The 20,768-nt window shown below is 52.5% G+C and overlaps 1 protein-coding gene across 1 annotated transcript in view; it reads left to right on the plus strand.

The window, feature by feature from the left end:
- DLGAP2 (DLG associated protein 2) overlaps positions 1 to 20,768 on the plus strand; it is a 184,001-nt gene that overhangs the window by 128,996 nt on the left and 34,237 nt on the right. Inside the window, exon 7 of the mRNA XM_021694152.1 lies at positions 19,555 to 19,904. Within this exon, the coding sequence (XP_021549827.1) occupies positions 19,555 to 19,904 (350 nt within the window). The remainder of the gene's footprint in view (positions 1 to 19,554; positions 19,905 to 20,768) is intronic.

Genomic DNA, 20,768 nt, shown 5'->3' on the forward strand with positions numbered 1-20,768 from the left:
TCATCTGGGTGGGCCATGTCCAGTCAGTCGAGGGGCTGAATAGAACAGAAAGCTGACCCTCCCATGGGTAGGAGAGAATTCGTCCTGCCTGACTCTTCAAATTGGGAAATCAGCATTTTGCTGCCTGGTAACTTCCCCGCGGGGAGACATGGCCGAGCCTCAGCCCCAGACAGCAAACTTCTTACCTCCCAGAGCCCACACCCTCCCCCAGGCTGCGGACCTCAGAAAGGGAAATCCAGCCTGACTGCGCCCACCAGGGCCTGAGAGCGGGTCCCGGCTGCCAGGACCACATGCCACGGGAGGGGGACAGGTCCACCAGGCCTGTTGGAGTGAAAGGAGCCGGAAGGCGGATGAAAGTTTGGGAACTCTTTTAGTACAGCAGAGACACGGTGAGCGCCGGAAAAGCCCACAGAGAGGGGAGGGAGAGGTCAGACTTCAGAGGCGGCGCAGCGGTGAGTGGTAGCTGCAGGGGACCCGAGACTCAGCAGTCACAGGGCCCGCGGGCTGGGGCTCATCCCAGCATGAGCCGTCAGGGCCACGGAGGTCTGCAGGGTTGGAGCGTGTGGCTCTGGGCCAAGGCGTCCACGCTCTCCTAGGAGTGTCCGCGGCTCACGCCCTGCAGGAAGCTGTCCTGAGGAGAGCAGACACTCTCTCAGCAGAGGTCACCTGCTCTGGAGCTGGTCCCCACCTGGAGTCCAGGGGTCCCTAATATAGGCAACAGTCGGGACTGCATGAATGCCAGTGGGTCACACGGTGAGTATTTTGACTAACTTCTGACTAAGAATTCCTTCGGTTACGGATGCAGGCAGCAGGGCGCATTCACGATGGTGGCGTCTGCGACCTCATTGAGTATTGAACTCAAGAGAGCGGTGGCCGCTCAGTTCTTGACGCTATTGCAAAACATCCCTTAAGTGCATCAGGCTTGGAAATAACAGTGGTTGTTAGTCCTGCTGTCGGATCTCATTGTTCGCCACATTAATACTCACATCTGTGTCACCAAGACGTTTAACATTCTGATAACCGTAGTTCAGTGTAAGTTCTTTAATCATCTGCATTTTATTTTTTGTGGTTAAAACATTATTTTGAGGAGGAGGCTGTAGGCTCCACCAAACTGCTGAGGGGTCATAGTGCATGGAAAGGGTTGGGAACACACGCTCCCCGCCAGCAGGCCTCATAGTGAGATTTCTCTGCCTCTAGCAACGAGGTCAGACATGTGCAGCGTTCTATATTGATACCATTGGGTTTTCTCATAGATAATTGATATCAGAAGTTGTTTTACTTTTTACTGTGTGTTGTCTTCCTCTACCAAAGTGTGAGAGCCCTGGGAACAGGCCCCTGTTAGGAAGGTCAGACATGCCATCAGGAACATCCAGAGCAGCATCCACACTTAGAAGGGGCTTGAGTTCGTCACACGCGAATCCCTTGCATGTCCCATGGCTGGAAGGGCTTGTGGGATGCACACGGGTCGTGCTCCTGGACTAGCTTTACTCATGGCTGGACACTCTCAACTGCAGGCAACGGTATGTCTCCAAAGGGGTCTCAGGGTGGGTTCCCCCCCCCGACACCGCTGGTCCCACAGAACGTGCCTCGTCCCCGGGTCTCAGATCACCAGCCGTGTGGCAGCAAGGATGTGGCATCGGGAAGCCCAGGGCTTGCGTGATCATGGTGGCCATCCTTCGTGGGGCACTGGTCACAGAGGCATCTCCAGCTACCTGACCGGTCTGAACGCACCAGCTCCAGCGAAACCAGCTGGAAACCACACACCCCGTGACTGGGGCTGACAGGCTGGGACGTCCCACCCAAAACAGTCACAAACCCGCGGTGATAGGACATCATTTATCTCGAGTTAATATACTTCGTAGGACTGACCGAAGGTCACGACCATGCTCAAGGTGCTCAGGGGTACACTCCAGATGAATTAGGTTCCCCGACCACCTCATCTACCCTGACCGGGTACAGGACCCCATAAATATTTGCTGGACGCATGAATAATTGACTTGAGAATCTACAGTCTATAAAATATTTAGATCCATTTACTTGAACAGTTTGCACTGACTTATATTTTATTTTATTTTTTTTTTAAAGATTTTATTTATTTATTTGAGAGAGAGAATGAGAGAGAGAGCAAGCACATGAGAGGGGGAGGGTCAGAGGGAGAAGCAGACACCCCGCCGAGCAGGGAGCCCGATGCGGGACTCGATCCCGGGACTCCAGGATCATGACCTGAGCCGCAGGCAGTCGCTTAACCGACTGAGCCACCCAGGCGCCCATATATTTTAAATTCAATATTTAAACTCCCCCTGCGTTTGGCTACTATCCAGTTGGGCTTTTCTTCTTTTCGATTTGTCTCTGTGGGGAGTCCCAGTTCACGAGCACCCACTGCCTTCTTCAGACGTTCCACGGGACACCTGAGCCCACCGTCTACAACACGGACCTGCGAGACAGAATACGGTAATTTGCTTTCTGCAATCAATTCCACCCCGGTTCTGAGCGCCTCACCCTCCTGCCTGACTCACCAGGAGTCATTTTGGGTGAGCCCAGGCCTAGGTGACACTGGCACCCCACGGGGCAGCAAGTCCCCCGGAAACCTGGCGCCAGCTGCCCGGGATCTCCACGTCCCTTCTGAGGGCCCCCCGAGTCTCCTGGCCTTATGGGGGCCTCGCCAGGACTGCAGCTCCCAGAGGCCCACAGACCCCCGTCCTCTGCAGGCTCCGCTCTCGTTCCTCCCCACCCGGACCCCGGGGAACACTCTCTGTCGAGTTCAGGCTGTCACAAAGTTCCAGCCAAGGTTATCCTGGAGTTGGCTTCCCCCCAACAAAACCTCCAAGAAGAGGAACCCCAGAGCCGGCTTGTGATGGGAAGGACCGCAGGAAAAAGACGTGCAAGTAATACCCCAAAGACGTACCTGCACTGTGGACCTGGTGGGGTGGTCTCCCTGGGTGCCGCGGCTGCGCCCTGACCCGGGCCTCGGACAGCCTCTGTGCACACTTACGAGAAGAGGCGCTCCGTGGCCCGCTGACGGCAGAATCATTGCCTGTAGCCCTTCACAGTTGAATTCTCATTCTCTACAGGTAAGGAAACTGCCTTTCTCTAAAATTCAAGACGGCCAAAGTGGAACGCACATGTCTCAAAAATGTTTCTGTAAGTGAAGAAAAAATTCCACCACTACCTTCCTTCTGCCTTCACGAAGACACCAGAGCTACTCGAAACTCAGACTTTCAGTGAGTGCCAGCTCTTTATTGTATATCTTCAGGAGCAGGATTTGGCTACACGGAGTGAGTTTGGCTGTTCATGGTCCTGAGTTTGGAGGAAAGTGTGGAACGAGGTTGATGGCTCAGAGCTTAATCTTTCAACTACTGTTCAGACACCAAAAATGCTATACACACCCACACACACTCAATCACAGTGAGCTGGTTTGGGGTTTAGGGACATGGACTGTGGGATTCGTATCTCTGCTGACACTTCCACATGACAGACAAGTGGCAGTAACACATGGTAAGGAAAACCTTATGCAGGATGTAGAAAACATCTATTATTCATAGGTGTAAAGCATTCCTCTTTAAAATATGTCATTGGACGGGCTTTATTTCACCCTAACGTAGCCATGAAGATGCTGTACTTTCTAAACATGAGAGATGAATGGAAGGGCTGGAAAATCCCAGTGGATTGATCACGGGTCCTATTTACCCTTCCGTTGATCTACGTGTTATTTTTTGGATGCCAAGGAGGAAAGAGATAACGAAGGGTGAAACGGCAGATCGTATTGATGTCATCGTGAGTATGAGCAGGATACATAAGAAGGAAGAGATTCATTAGCTGAAGCAACAGAAAGCTCATCCCTGGCAGAGGAACTGCAGGTGCGCTGGGCTCCGGAGAGTCAGCCCCGCAGGTGCAATGGGGGAAGCTTCATTTCTGGCTCTTTAAACTGTCTCCTTCTGCAACAGAAGCTTGGCGTTCTCTTGATCCGTGTACTGGTTTATGGTCGGTCATTCATTGGCTTCCACTTTGAGCAATCACACACCATCAGCCGAATCCAATCCACAAATACCTCTACCGTGCTTAACACCTGTAAAATACCAGCGAGGTGCTCCGTCCAATGAGGAGGAACAGAACGTGAAACAGATTGAGGGGCTGCAGATCAATAAATCATAACCATGTTCAAAACTTCTCTACCGAGACTTGCTAGTTAACATTTAATCTCTTCTGGAATAACGTTAAGTTCTTACAGAACGTTCTATGATTCGTAAAATAGCCAACGTTCTTTTCTGAATATTTGCAGCGTGAGCTTGGATCTTAGTTAACTGTGAAGACGAGGAGCCTCTCCCACATGTGCCTTCGTGCAGATTGGGATTTAATTGTCTCTGTGAAAGGGGTTCTGAAAGACGTAACTTCTGGCAAATGGTACTAAAAAAGATGAATATCTTTGGCATGTGGGGCCACTCAAGGTGCAGGCACTGTGTGCTTTTCAAGAGATACTCAGAGGGTCTACAGCTGCATTTCTTGGCTTTGGAGGACAGAGCATGGAGCCAAGTCCCTGAATCAGAAATGCTGGGGCAAGTGCAGGTGTTGGAACTCACCCGGGTGCTTCAAATGCACGTCTCCAGCATCCAGAACAAGGGAGTATGCACTCAGCATAATTTTGGGATCACATGGCGAGTACTTTGGGGACCAGTGCCAACAAAGAAAGGCATTCAGTTTCTCAAGCATTCAGCTCGAGGTCCACGTTCTGTGATAGGACGGTCGGCAGACCTTGTAAACACTCCAATCTCATCTTTTTCCGATCCCATCAGAGGGGCCCAGGACACGAGCATGCAACTGAGACTCTTGAAGCCCATTACAGTCCCGTGACATGTCCCTCAGGCCAAACGAAATGAGTGCGGCCACGTCACTGGTCCCAGAAAAGGCACGAGGGGTCAGGAGCCTCGGTGCCGTGAGAACGGCAGCTCCCAGCCCGGCTCAAGCTCTGGATCAGGGCACCCAGCTCCCCGGCCACGGCCACTGCTCAGGCCTCCCATGCCTCCGCAGAGCGGTGGAGCCCTGGGTGCAGACTCAGAGGCCCCAGCTGGGATGCTTCCCCAGCAGGTGGTGGCAGCAGGAGCCCCGACGCGTGGCGGGCGGGACACCGTTCCTCCTGAAAACGGTCTGCCAAGGCCTCGCTCTGCAGGTGGGGTCCTGGCCTCCCGCGGCCCCAGCAGGGAGCTCTGTCGTCCCTATTGGCTGCGAACCCGGGCACAGCCCCCGGCGGGAGTGTGGCCTTCCCCTGCGAGGTGCGCAACATGGGGAGATACCTGACTGGCTGCAGGAGAGCTTGTTTCGTGCGTGGTTAGCTTCTGAGCGAGTTTGGCGCCGTGTTTCGGGGCCGATGTGGAGCCTGGGGCCTCTCCAAAGAGGCCTCCATACAGGACCAGAGCGCCAGTGGGGCTCATTTCGTCCAGCCCCAAATGCCTACTAATGCTCCCCCTCTTCCGTTGAGAACCAAATTGGTCTTGTTTCTAGCCTTACATTCATTAGCAGGCAGGTGTGGCATTTAGAGATGCTGGTGCTTCTGTTCTGTTTTTTTAATAATAGCACTCACCTGGTGCTAATGGAATATTAAACCACAGGCTACGTTTAGGCAGAAACGTGGGCTGGGTTTTATCCGCATGGTGGTGCTTTTCAGACACTTTAATGAAGCTGTGCTTGGAGTCTGTCTTCAGTCCATCACGTCTGTCCCCTTAGAACATAATGTATATTTTAATTTTTTTAAGATTTTATTTATTTGAGCGCGAGAGCACAAGCAGGGGGAGCTGGGGAGGCAGAGGGAGAAGGAGGCTTCCCGCGGAGCAGGGAGCCCAATGGGGGCTCGATCCCAGGACCCTGGGATCATGACCTGGGCCGAAGGCAGACGCTTCACTGACTGAGCCACCCAGGCTCCCCCACAGTAATAATATTATTTTAATAATTGACTGGGTTTGGTGTGCCGCCCGTACCCTGGGTAGGGCACAGGGCTCGGGGGGCGGGGACAGGAGAACAGGTTTTTCTGTAATGTTCAGGATACCTGGCACAAGGGATGGGCATATGTCAGGGACGCACCTGTCACTGCACCGACCCTGCCTGGGGTCCCTGGCAGAACGTCTCTGGGTTCACCCCGGAACTGACATCACTGCTTCTCTGGGGCCAGGACTCGGGGTCAGAGCATCTTCTTTAATGAAGGGTAACGTCGGAAGACAGCAATGGGAGCTGGCCGGCAAGCCAGAGTGCTGGGAGCAGTTTCCGAAGAGCGCAGTAACCCCCTGCTTTGGCCCGTGTGCATCCTCCCTTGCGTGTTCTTCTCTCCAGGCCGTGCTCCCTGATGACTCAGCAGGCAGTTTTCCTCCACGTGCCCTTCGCCCGGGCCCGTGAAGGACGCGCTGCCCTGCACCAGATGGAGGGCTGCCCCGATACCAGAACCAGCAGGGTGGGGGATTTGGAGCAGACGCCTCTTTGACGAGGACAGAGCAGGAGCTCACAGACAACCTCACGTTGCCACTGTCCGTGTTCCTTGTCTGTGAGTTTGTCAGGAGCAGGGATCCTTCTGCAGAGGCCCCCCTGCTCCTGATGGTGCTGCCAGCCCGGCCCACCACCACCGTCGCTCTCAGCTCCCGGAGCGGCCCCCGCTTTCTGGCCGCACGCTTCACTCCTGCTCGGCCAGCGACACCAGGGCCGCAGAGAAGCCTTGGCCGGGGGGCTCCGACCTCTCGGCACAACCGCCAGCAGCCATCCGACCGGCCACTGTCAGCAGGGCGTGCACAGCAGGCTCGTGTCGACGCTTGGCTCCTGCTTCAGGATCGGTGGCCACACTTCCCGGCACGGTCACCTTGAGGTCATGGCAATGTCATCCCTACCGTGGGGGTGGGGGCCTTGCAACTTCCTTACCGAACCGTGCGGAGAGGTAGGCCCTGTCTGGGATGCGATTGTTGGACTCCGAGCATCAGGAAGGGTCAGTAGGTCAGGAGTGAGTACTGTTTTTACCCTGGCAAGTAGCATTTGCCTTACTGACTTACTAACTTCTCATGGAAGATCATTTTCTTTTCCATGAACAAAAAGACAGTCGCGACTCCGGATACGTTAACTTACACAGATCACCGGCTGCACATTCCCTGTTTGCCACGTGTGAAAACTCATGTGAAAATCCATGATTTCACCGTCAAACAAAACAAAGTCTGAGAATTCGCCCCCTCCCCAAATTTTGATAGTAAAAATGTAATTCTGGTACAACTTTAATATAGATTCCCTTCACCATTAAATGCCCCAGGTCAAACCAATACACACACGTTTTCTCTGGAAAATCCAAGTTCTTATTATGTAAAGCGAGTTTTAAATATTTAAAAGGAAAACACTAGGAAGCGTCTGGAGAAGTGAAACACTGTCATCACTTTGTTTTACCGTCTACAAGATGCTAAATGCTGGTTGGACTATAATTTCTTGCTAATTAACACATTTGAAGTAGATGTCGTTGCTGCCAGCCCATCCTCGCTGCCCCAGAACTTAGATGGCCCACCTCGTTTTCTGTAACTTCAGGGAAAGCGTTGTGTGCGTGGCTGTGGGATACGGTTTCTGCATCCTCTCTGATTTACACTTATGTTTTAAGACTAACATTAATTAAAGTGTCAAAATGGCTTTCATCTTTTATGTTGACTCTTTCGCCTTCAAAGTTCGGTTTCTCCAACATGCAGACTCTCGTTTAGGCGTTCATGGACTTGACGGCTGTAATTCCTTTTGTGCTGTGGTCTTTGAAGCTCTAATTAACAGAGGACCGTGAGTTTAAGCGTGGCTCTTACATTCAAACAGCGGTGACGCTTGCCGTTTGGAATATGCTTCATCTTGATTACGTATTTGTGCTCTATAGAAGGGAATGCTAATTTCATATGTCCTTTTTGGCTGGCGAATGCCTTGCAAGGAACGCATTCAGAAACGGGGTCCAGAACGCCAGGTGTGGATGGGTCACTAGGCATGTATGGAAAGTATCCCTGTGTTCACATTTGAGATGACCACACCATTGGCCAGCACTTAGTTTCATCTCATTCAAGCTAATAGACGGCAAATCAAATGTGTTCCCCCAGATTCTCCCTCCATAGATTTGTTAACCCAACACTCTGAAGACCTAAAGGCAAGTCCTAATGACCAGCTTCATTTGCTCTGTGTCGTCTGTGGAACAGATGGGTGCATACGTACTCAGGGGACTGTGCAGGGCGAGAACGTTCCAGCCCAGGGCAGTCTGGTGATGCAGATGCTCTGTAACTGTGCTCTCCTCGCAGGGACCAGTAGCCGTGCGGGACCGTCGGGCACTGGAAACTCAGCTGGTGTTACACAGGGGCTGATTGTTGATTGATGTTTAGATACTGAGGTATTTCAGAAGTTAGGTCATTTAGATGTGGCTTGTGGCTGTGCAGCTGGTCATGGCAGCCTTTCCCGTGCAGTATTGGGAGGCCAGGATGTGCCCGGCTGACAGCCCTTTAGACCCAGGACTCTGGGAAGTTCCTTCTGAAGGTTTCCCAACCCCACATATATCTGGGAAGTACTGTTTTTGCACGCCTCTTCCCAGCCCCGTTTATTCACCTCTAGGCAGGAAGAACTAATCCACCTGAGACAATTTCCTTTGGGCCTCACTACTTTTATTTAATGCAATTTTTACAGAAATCTTCCAAAACTGGATTCTATGCATGGCTCCTTCCATCTTAAATCGTGTAATTAACCTTTTCTTGATGGCACAAAGGCGTATGTTGGCACCAAATACACTCAAGAAGGAAGGCACTTTGCTGAGCTGCCTCCTTCCCTGGACCCCAGGTTTTTGAGGTGACTCTCCCCAACTGTTCGGATCTCCGGGACACAAGCAAAACCTAAACTAACTTGGTAATTGGATTAGAAGACACAGGTATGTGTTAATCTAGGAAGCCACTCGAACAGCCACCAAGGATTTCCATCGTGGTTTACACACAGTAAGAGAAATCCATGACAGACTTCTAAAACCAAAAGGATGTTCATGCCTGAACTCAGTTTAAAAAAAAAAAAAAATAGGTCTTCAGACAGCTTAAGATACTAAGTTAAATATTCATTTCATTTTTATTTCAAAATTCTTATTTGGTACTTACATTTAAATAAATTTTATGTGATTGTTTAGAAACCTTTCTCTGTTGGCAGAGAATTCAGTAGCATTCTCTTGTTAAATTAAATTTTCAGTTATCAGTTGTATTTAAGGTTTCCCTGATATGCATATAGAAAATGATAGATAACAATGCCTGTAATTAGTATTAGCTCTGGTGAGTATATTCTAATTGTGTATTCATATACACAGAATTAAGACAATTACTATCCCCAAACTATCCAGCTGAATAATTGAATGGTTTTCTTGAATATGTATAATGATTTCTTTAATTGTTTATTTTAATTCCTGACAGCAAATTAACATGATCAAATGATCATTTTAAATTGTTTCTTTACTATAGTTCCAAGCTTCTAATTCTAACTATAATGAGCCATTTAGGAATACACAATTCTATCCCACAAGATCGTAGGTACCAACAAATATTTGTCACAAGAGCAGACTGATGAATGAGTGAAAACACTGATTTACATCAGTTTTTCAAAAATTCTGTCTCAGTATTATTTTATTTACCTAAAATAGTTTATGTACTGCAGTTTTGATTTACTGAAGGGTGACAGCTGATTCTTAATTTTTAAATTATAAAATTCAAAAGTGTTCAGTTAACCAGGAATATAAATGTGATTTATTGTTCTGCTATAAACGTCCCATTCAAAATCCCGTGGGGGACCATGTCATATGGACACAGGACCCCTCTAAGGGACAGTGGGTACGTTCAAGATGTATATTAAATGCCTATCTTATACCTTAAAATACAAATCCCATCTTGACTCCCATACTAACATGTGAGAATAAGTCTGGTATCAGGGTGCCTGGAAGTTTTCATGTGTATTTCTAAATCTATTTCTTTAACTTATAGAGTATTTATTATTCTCAAAACAGTAAGCATCATTTATTTCTATTAAATCCATGTGTTGGATTTATGGTGGGGCCATTGCAAGGGGAATCAATCATGTGGACAAGGGATAAGTATTTTCAGGGGATTATAAATGTGTCTGTCCCCCCTTTTCCCCTCCATGCATGTATCTCCCTCCATGGAGATGTGGGTTGCTCAGATCCCAGGGGTAGGAAATCCTCAAACGTTCCACCAGAACTTGCCCTGGGCCGTTAGCTAGCCATCCCGGCTGTCTGGAGGGAACCTACTGCTCTGGACGGCAACCCCAGGTCTTCCGTGGACCGTCTCTGAGACTGAGGACACTGCCAACCTGCTTCTACGTCCTAGGATTTCCGGAAGATCAAATGCAGTGATTCATGTCCAAAATAATAGTGTTTGGACTTAGCAAGTGCTCATCAACTAACTGTTAGCTATTTCCAAGAAAACTTTGTATAAATAGACATCTTTATCATATTTGTTCAAGGACTTTTTTCCATCGGCGTTCAAGCACGAGAGAACACTTCTGGTGTGAGCAGGCTGCATCTGGGTCTCTCAGCCGGCAGCGGCACCTGCTGTCCTGGCCGCGTGACTGCAAATCATGTGCTAACAGAGGGGCAGCGTCCCCTCCCTCTCTCCAGATGGCTGGTCAGTGCTGAGAAGGGCTTCGAACATCACTGTTACTCAGCTGAAACAGAGAAGAAAAATTGCCCATGCGAAGTTTTACTATTTAGGATGCAAAACTTGGGTGCTCTGCCAGAGGGCTGATCCGCCGGAGGGAAGGCTTCATTTCCTGTCACTCAGCTTCCTCAGTTCTGTAAGGCAGAAACGTGGGGGCTCTGCAATGCTCCGGTCCCTTCTGAACTTCCTGTGAACCGAGGAAATGTCTCATTAGATGAGTAAGCAAATATCAGGCCTCTTTCCCAAAAATGGCTTCACTGTTTTCCATCCTGTAAGGAATTGAGAGATAATTGCAATTAATTTCCTCTTACTCGGTCTCAACCCCATCAGCTAACAGCCCTTCAAACAATTCGCGCCATGGAGTGGGAGTACAGTCTAAAATTTCTCCTGCTGCCAGATGTATTTCATTTATTTTTATTTTTTTAGAAAACTTGGAACTGATCCTATTAAGAGGAAATTCTTGCTGAAACGATAAATGGTTCTCTCACTTACATTTGCAACGGGCAAGGAGGAATAAAATCAGATCCAACCGTGAGAAATCAGACTGAGCTCAGTACAGGGTCAGGGAAAGAGGGAAAGAATCATTATAACCAACAACTGGCGAGGACCGATGTCCCAGTTCTGCCACCTCGTCCTGGCTGACCTTAGGAAGATGTTTAAACCCGGGTGAACATGTTTTCTCATCTGGGAAATGGAAATCCAAATGCCATGTACCCGGCAAGGTTGTCTGCAGCTTAGGTAAGGAATAAAGTATAAAGTGCAGACCCCATGCCGCCCAGTCGTGGCTGTGTGCGCATGCACTTCCAGGAGAACGGTAGACAGAGAGACCTCCTAAACATACGTGTGGTGACTGGGTCCCGATGAGGGGCTCCGTCCAGTCCACGGTTTCTGTGAGCTTGTGTTACTTCTACTCACTGACGGCGGACGCAGGGATGGTTCTACGTGGCCAACACCGTAGTAGCTGCCCTTGCTGAGCACTTTCCTCTGTCCTTCCCTTTCTGGGCTTTATCGCCCATCCCCATGACAACAGATCCCAAATATGTAACCTTTACAGATGAGCAGACTGAGGCTGAGAGAATTTAATTTGTCCAAGATCCCTGTTACCTCATTTTATGTCAGAAGCAATGAAGAGTCAGTTCAGCTCTACTAGAACCAAAACAGAAATACAGAGAATTTCCCTTTTCTAGAAATTTTCAGCCACTGTGGTTTTAGGATATTCAACCAGGAGCGTCAGTGTTCTGGAAGGTGCACTGTCATAATACGTCAAGGTATTAAACCACTAAAATGTATCAGAGCAAGTGTATGAACATTAAAGCACATTTTTTTTTCCATCTGGGGGAAGAAAGAGCAGTAGAACATCCATTTGATATTTTCCCCAGAAAGTAAATAATTTGAAGAGAACTCTATGACACTTAAAAAGAAACGAGATGGTATCCCTAGAAAACTATTATAATCAGTCAATTTATCCCCTGAACAAGAGCCTCCAGACCACTAGGGGAGAATCAGTCAAACTTAGAGTATTGTTTAAAGGAGCCAAGTTTTCTCAGTAATTCCTGACCCACTGATTCCGAACCCCCATTCCACTGGGCGCTGCGTCCCGTATCAAGCACGGTGAGTCCACGCAGAGTAACCCGCACGCTCGGCACGGACCGGCTGCGTCCTCCCCCACATCGCCCGCTCTGTCCAGCCTCCAAGACTCAGCCTGAGCCCGTGTCCTCCAGAAAGTCTCCCTTTCAGCCCTGGATCATTCTCTTCCTGGGCTTTCGTGAGGCTCTGATGCAGACTTTAGTCCTTCTGCCCTTCTCTTCAATTTCATTATGAGCAATTGGATGGAGCCAGTGTCTTAGGCTCAAGACAAATGTTTACTGGAACCAGAGAATCTTACAGTATGATGGCAACCAAGGATGGGGAGGCAGGTGACCTTGGTACCCACGCGGAGGAAATGCAAGGTCTCTGCAGTCCCTTCGGCGGCAGCTTTTGGGGTGTCCCTAGTCACGGCATTCCTAGCAACGCCTCCAGTTGACTCTGTATTGTTATAAAATTTCCTCCGTGGTTTGGCAGTGAAAATTAATGATTACGTTGCAGGCAGTTGAATTCTTTAAGCAAAGGAAAATCATCTATTTGGACATACTTCCTACAATGTTTAGTAGGAGAACAGAGCCGCCCGAATAAACACTTCGGTATCCGGGCTTTGCTGACATGCAGAAGAACATCACTCTTCCAGACAAGAGTATCGTTTACCGAAGCTGATCAGTAGCTTCTCTGAGCGCCCAGAGACTGGCCCCACCGTTTGCTCGTCTGGACAAACCACACTGATGGCAAACCACACTCCCACTTTAATGGTTATTAAACCGTCTGCTTGGCGCACGGACACAGCGTGAAGACAGCATCAACTCTCTCTCGCCTCCCTGGAAAAAGTCACTCCGCCACACCCTCCCCGGCTTGAGTGATGTCCATTGTCCTTGATGTATGCTGAGCATTGCCCAGTTTTAATCAATTTCTCAAGAAAGTATGTTGTTCCGCTGCATTTTTACAACGAAGCCAATTTAAGAATTCGTATTATCACCCTGTAGCAAATGCACTGTAAGGCAAGAAGACGTGATGCTGGATTTTCCTGTGATCACGGAGATAAGTTGTAACACTGTAATTTTGTTTGTATGTACAAGATATGCGTTCAGGAAGTTTCTTTGCACTAAATACATTTGGGAGATTTACCTCTGTGCACGGGGTAAGAAGGGCAATGTTTGCGGACGGCTGTGAAGGGGTGACCCAGCTGGAACTGGAGTCCAGGAGGATCGGTCTGCTCTGCCCGCCCTCCAGGTGTCCCAGTCCTTGTGACGCACACGCCGTCCTTCACTGCTCAGCGGACACAGCGGAGGGCGCGGCCAGTTTGGTATTTTCCTGAGCACCCTTCCACCCATCTCCACAGGGCAAAGGGCGATACAACCGTGTTAAGGCAGAAGTAACTTCTTAATCTCTGTTCCCATGTTTCTCGGCTGCCCTTCATTGCCACCCAGCCCGTGCCGAGACCTGACGTCTCTGCAGAAGCAGCATTTCCTCCGGGGAGCTGCCAGTGGCATGCACGTGGAGCGCGCCGGGTGGCCGTGCTTACCTGCTGGTGGCTCCACAGCGTCTGAAGATGGCGTCAGGGATCGAGACTCTCCTTGCAGGAAAGGAATGGTGCCGAACGGGTTAGCATCGAAACAACCACCTAGCTTCCGTGTGGCCGTATGAAGTCCTCCCTCAGCGAGCTCTCGTCACACCTTTCCCCGGCCGTCCCCTTACTCGTGTGTACATGTGACACTTCGTACCCTGATACATTAACACTGTGAAGTAGAATTAAGAAAGGCTGAGTAAGAAACAAGGTTTCCAGTGGGCCACCGCTGTCAAGGAGAGAAATACACTCTGCGCAGTAATCCCCATCCAGATTGGGAAGAAGAGGGAATCGCCAAAGCTCCTAACCAAACAGAAGGAAATGACAAGTTGTAAGAGGACAATCTACTCATTTGGTCAGGCTCCAGCTCCCAGGAAGTAGTGCGGGGAGCTGAGGGCTTTAGGCCAGCATACAAGTGGAGCTCCCTCTGACGTTAGCCTGAGTGGTGGAGAATGAAAGTCACCAAAAGCCCCAGGCCCCACACAGGGATCAGCAGGAGGCCTCACCTGTAAACTGCTAGACAGGCATGTTTTCTGAGCTTTTAGGAGCATATTGTTCCCCCCAGCGAGGACGGTGAATGCCTTGGGATGTGACGTGTCCCTTCGTGTCACAGAGGAGCCAAGGAGTCCCACCCAGAAGGATGAAACGATTCGCCTGACCTGAGTTTCCAGCCTCAGCACTATCACGTTCCGAGCTGGGTAGCCCTTCGTGTCGGGGGCTGGGCTGTGCCCTGGACGGGGTTTGGCGGCTCCTCTGGCCTCTTCCTTCTAGAAGCCAGTGGCACCCTGCCCCCCTCCGGTTGTGACAGCACCAAGGATGTCCTCCAGCCCCTGCCAGGGGCCCCCTGGGAGAGAGAGGAGGTGCAACCACCCCAGCTGAGCACCACTGGTAACCCACGGACGTATCTAATGTGAGGGTCTGAGAGTCCCCAGAGCAGAATCCCCAGGGCGGGGCTCCTTGCTCACCGCGCAGCTAGGGTCCATGCAGAGCCCTGCCCACCGGCTGTCGCCGAACACACCAATGATGGACGGGACTGGGAACGGCGCTAGACCCCCACCTCCTGCATATTTCTGCTGCACCTCAGTTCCACTCAGACCGACAGATGAGCACAGCTGGGCAGCCAGGCCCCTCCGCAGCCCTGCCTGGATCCACTAATGTCCCGGGTCCGGGTCCGGGTCCGGGTCCGGCTGGGTGTCAGGCTGGAGTGCTCTCGCCAACGCAGGACAGCATGCTTCCTCGAGAAGAGTGGGTCCCCCTGGCCTCCAGAGCGAGCTGTGAGGTGTCCGGGCGCAGAGCAAGCATCAGCTGCTCAGACCTCAGGCCTCGTGGCTGGGCTCCCCCACGGGCTTCCTCCAGGAGCCTCGGCTTTCAGCAGCTCTGACGGAGTCCGATCTGAGCCACAGGTCTGCCTGCAGCATCAGTTAGAAAAGGACCGAGCCCGTGGAGGCAGCTGATGAAACGGCTGGCCTAGCTGCTCCTGACTCCATTTCCTCTGGCAACAGGGTCCTGCCCTGAAGGCCGGTGTATCGACTTGCGTTTCGTTGTGCTGCCCGCTCAGACCTCTGCCTCTCTCCACTTGCACTGAAAACCTGGCCCGGGGCCACTTTCTGGAGCCCTTCTCCCAAATGCTGCCCACTGACTGACCTGTGAGTACAGACAGTCCTCAGACTCCATGCTCCTCGGACAGGAGGAGTCCTGCTTGCTCTCCTACTCCCTCTCATCTGCCAGTGGTGGCTGGACGTCCGCCTGTCCCTCTGGTCTCTGCAGTCTGTGTGATGCACCCGGTCCCCGACGCGCCCCGTCCCAGGCCGGGCTTCTCTCCAGAAGCTCCTGACATTCAGGCACCCCCCTTTTTCCCCCTGAGTCAGCAGAGAGTCCGTGTCGACTCTGGGTCAGCAGGATATTTCCAACCCCCTTTCCAACCCCTGAAAAAGTTCTAGAGATTCTGCCTCTCACAGCTTCACTCTTTCCAGATGTTCAAAATGATTTCCAACCAAATCCTGCTGTGCCCTGGAGTCTTATTCGTATCAGAGCCCGGGAATAGTTCCCCTTCGTGCAACTGTACAGTACGTTTAAATTAAGCTTACAGATGGCATACATAAGTTATTTTACTTTATGTTATTATTTGAGAAGCACAAACATATTTGTAGATGTTTTTCTATGGCCAAAAATAAACTTCCTGAGGAATGTGGGTTTTCTGTGGTTTGCATTTTACTTCTGTTACAGCAGCTCCCCTATTCTGAAATTGCATGGCCCCTGGTCATTGGGGCGGAGTCCCCATGGAACCTTGGCCGTGTCGTAAAGCTACGGGATTTTTCCATAAGCTCATCCAGCCCTAGACATGTGCGAAGCACTACGCTGGGCATCGAGGGAACGCCTATCTCCCCAGCATGAAAGAGGTCAGAGTCTGGTGAATACCCCTCCCTGCAAACAGAGGCTGCCATGGATGTAGGCACGGGGCCGGGAGGGCGGAGGGGGACATTTCCTGGGCCTGAGAGTCAGGGGACACATAAGACCTCTCGTATCAGACACTTGTGGAAATAACGGGAAGGAGCAAGGGCCTGCGGGGGCACGACGTGGGGGCCCACAGGGATGTCTGTGGGAGCGTCCGTGTGGCCGCTGGGTGTGGGTGGTCCAGCGGAGTGACAGGCTAGAGAGGATGGTGCCGAACGAGGCCGGCAACAGCCAAGAAGAGGCACGACGAGGCGCTCGGGACTCGGCACGGCAGGAGCTGAGCTGGTTCATAGACGCCATCGGCTGAGCTCGGACTGGACTGACTTGGGGCCCAGGAGGATCATTGTCCTGTCTGGAAGACGAGCCCAAGGGGCGCCCTTGCACAAGACGGGCCACAGAGGGGGCCGAGCGCAGAGCGGGAGACCGGGCTGCAGAGGAGAAGCGATGCCCCACATCCAGGAGAGTGTGGGCGGTCAGTACGAGCGTGGAGTCATTCCCTGACAGCTCTGGAGCCTTAGGAAGGGGGCCTGTCACGGAAGGTGGAGAAATAGAATGAACTCGCCCAACAGTAAAGGTAGGAGGAGCAACCGTCTTCAAGAAAGAAACGGGCTCAACACAGTCACAAGCTTGGGGAGTTGAAAATGGGCTTTGGATTCAGTGCTTGGAGACCCTTAGAGCAGTGAGTGACAGAAGGAGAAGTGTGCAGAGGGGAGGGAGGGGAAGGAACAGGTGAGGGGGGCGGGGGAAGGAACCTGCACCCAGGGATCTGCCCTGACCACCTGTTGCAGAAGCCTCCAAGGAGAGGACTAGGTAGTGGGGGCATGAGCAGCCAAGTTGGCAAGCACATGCACACAGAGGCCGCTGAGACCGCTGTCCCTCGCTGAACACAGAGCCGCTAGCTTTATGTCCGTTATAAGGGACGATGCCCGTGGGGTGGCAGGGCTCTGAACACCAAGGCAAATGGGAGCCCTGGTATAGCGCCAGTCAGAGCCGGGGGGGTAGGGGGGCTTCGTGGCAGCTCTGAGGTTGGGCAGAGCCGACTGTGGGCCAGGGGGCACACCTCTGCGGATTCCTCCGGTGGCAGCCCCACAGCAGCCCATTCTGCACTCAGCAGACTCCCATGTGATGTGCAGTGAGTCCCAAACAGACTCCTGTGGATCCCTACGGATCTAGGACCGAGTTCGGCAGGGTCCATGAGGGTGGGCTTAAGAGGCGGGTGGTGAGTAGGGAAGGAGGGAGAGTCCAGCAGAGCAAGGGGTCTGGTGGCTTCTGAGGTTTAATGCAAGGGAAGGTGTGGGAGCCAGAGAGGAGGAGAAGGAACAGGTGAGTGCAGGAGAGAGCGGGTGGCTGGAGGGAGTGTCTCAGAGGCAAAGAGATCCAAGCACAGCAAGGTGCCCAGGTGAGCACATTTGCGATTCTCTGAAATCAGATGGACACAAAGGCCTTCTTACACCAACCTAACTACTTCAGCCCCTTTGACAGCAAGGGCAGGACAGCTCAGGGATGAGGATGTCCAGCCACCCTGGCAAACACAGGGATTCAGGCAGAGGCGACGTGGGGTTGGAGGATGGTGCCCGGGACGCAAGATGAGGGGGAGATCCTGGGAGGGCAGAACGGTGTCCCCCAGCGGGGAGAGGCCAGCGAGCAGCACGGCTGTGGGCGCCCAGCAGCCTCTGCCCAGGAGGCCTGCCCACATATCCTTAAATCAGTGGTAAGGGTCTGAGCTTGGGAACCTGCCGTGCACATCGCTGAATCTCTGAATCTCCTAGAATAATGCCTTGAACATGGTCTGTGTTCAGTCATTTTCCTTTAGGGGTCAATCAACATTAGGGGGGGAAAAATCTTCCTCTCGTGCAGCGTTCAAAGCCTGCGCTTCCAGTAACTGCCCTCCTCCGTCTGTTTCCACCTTCCCGAGTCTCTTCCAATGCATTCTTTTAGAAACGTGTCCACGGCATAAATCTTCATGTGCAGTTTTTATGCCTTCAAACCCAGATCATCCTGACACGACAAACTCATTTTGTTCTGTCACTTGCCGATTTTTATTTGGAATGACATTTGAGGTTTTATTTATTAGGAGAACAAATTGACCCAGGTCACACCGTCACTGGGGGAGATCGCAGGAACAGGCGAGCGCGTTGAAATCCCCAGGAACAGAAGAGCGGAAACGACGTGCTCCCACGGGCCACCGCAGGACGCCGGCTCTGGGCACCTTCTGAAATTCGCAGGGGAAACCCGCTCAGTCTGTCCTCCCAGACCAGGCCGGGCCCTCCCCATGTGGTGGCACACAGGCAATCCGCGCACCTGCGCACCCTGCGGGTGCCTTTGTGCTGGGTCGCACTGATGGCGTCCGTTGGGAAGCCCTTGGGTGAGCACTTCCGTTCCAGATAAAGAAAAATCATTAACTGTAACGGAGAACATTCCTGTCGAAACGGCGTCGTTCACCTCGCTGGAAAAATAAGTAACACCCCGAGCCCGGCAAATATGTCTAGTGAATTTGGGATGGCCTTTAAAGAGACATTTAATAGGACTTCACGTCCAAAGGCATTTCCTGTCCCTCGGTGGGTTGGCGGCGGCCGGGGAGTGAGTGCAGGACGGGAGGCGGCGGGGCACTGGCTACGGGCAGGTGGGAGGTGCGGGAGGGCCCTGCGGTGTGCGTTTGGAGACCCGCAGTCCCTTCTCAACCGCCGTCTACACTTTACACCCAGTAAGCATGTCCTTACAGGGAGCAAACGGTCTTCTCACGCTCTATGCTTTTCCATTAGAAAAACAATACCTACTCATCATAAGCATTTTTGGAACATGCAGAGAAGCAGAAGAGAGAAGAGTCACCCTGCTGTCCCTCGATGATGAGCTGATGGACAGCTTCCTGTGCGTCTAACCTTTTTTCATACACAGGTTCTCCTTATAAATATATTCCACCTTCACCCGGATCGAGCTGAGTAGGTCCTGCTTTGCCGCGGTGTGACGAAGTGAGCATCGCCCGTGACCCTGCCCTGCGTGAAAATGGGGTCGTGCCTGCTATCTGTCCTGCTGAGTCCGAAGTTACTCAGTGTGGTCGCTGGCGCGGCATTTGGGGGGCTTTCTAATTCCCCACTGTTGTGAGTATATCTGCGTGCACCGTCTCTGAGCGCAGGGGTGCCCTGGAGTTTGCTGAGTTATCTTCTCAGGCCCCACGTTCTGCAAAGGCTCGTGGGTCGTTGGCAGTGAAGGGTGGACCAGGTTTCCAGGGAGGGGAGGATGCTTCCGCTGATGGCACGTTGACTTTCCTTACAGCTGTCTCCTATGCGAATTACAAGAAAACGCCGCCGCCCGTCCCCCCACGCACCACCTCCAAGCCTCTGATCTCGGTGACCGCACAGAGCAGCACCGAATCCACGCAGGATGCCTACCAGGACGGCCGCGCACAGCGGGCGTCCCCGTGGCCCCAGGACAGCCGCGGCCTCTACAACTCCACGGACAGCCTGGACAGCAACAAGGCCATGAGCCTTGCCCTGGAGACGGCCGCGGCCCAGCGCCTCGCCTCCGACGGCCAGAGCAGCTCCGCGCGGACCAGCGACAAGGCCGTCCTGGTGTCCAAGGCCGAGGACTTCCTCAAGAGCCGGCGCTCCTCCATCGGGATCCAGGTAGCCTCCCTGTGCCCCGTGGCTGTGCCGCCTGCCCCCGGGCTCCGCAGGTAGCGTAGACTGAGACGCAGCGACCCCGCGGCCCGGGGTGCTTAGCAGGGAGACGCGAGAGTGAGGTCTCGGCTGCAGGGCCAGCCGGCAAGTCAACAGCCGGGGGACCACCCCAGGGCATCTCGGGTCCCCGTCTCACGCCTGCCCCTGCCACCCAGACACCCCACCCAGGGCACTTTCTAGGGGCCACCTGCTGCTTACCGAGTGTGGAGACAGCTTGTTTTGATACTTCAGAAGGATGGTTTCTTGGTTGAAACCCAGTTTTTCGAAAGCCTTTCAGTCTTGTGCCCCAGCAGCGGAGTGGGGGGGAAGGGCATTGGGAATACAGCGGTGGAAGTTGGAAAGGCCTCTTCGGTGGAAAACTGAGGCGTGCTCACAGCTACTCAGGCCAGGGCTGCAGGGAGGCGCTTCCTTCACCGGCCGCAGGGCACTCTGGGTGTTCAGTTGTGGTGGCAGACCCCGGGCCCGTGGTTTCAGACCACCGAGGGCTGACCCACACCCCCTGAGGCCCCAGACTTCTCCCCGAGACACAGACCTCGTGTCTTGGGGCGGCCCCCCACTGGGTCCAGCTAGCCCACTCCCAGGGCCCGGGAGGCACTGTGCTAAGACACAGGGGCCACCTTTCAGCCCACTCCCCAGCCCCAGGATGGCACGGGACGCGCCTCACGCTGACAACGTCTTGCCTCTGCCGCTCTCCCCTACGAGATCGTGTTGGCACAGCGAGGCAGTGTCCTTGCCGAGTCCTTTGCAAGCGTGGTCCACTCTTGCTTCCTGTCACTCCTCCACTCAGCCTGTGTCCAGCTGGAAGTCCCA

The sequence above is a fragment of the Neomonachus schauinslandi genome, chromosome 2 (genome assembly GCF_002201575.2).
Source record: "Neomonachus schauinslandi chromosome 2, ASM220157v2, whole genome shotgun sequence".
Classification (NCBI taxonomy): domain Eukaryota; kingdom Metazoa; phylum Chordata; class Mammalia; order Carnivora; family Phocidae; genus Neomonachus; species Neomonachus schauinslandi.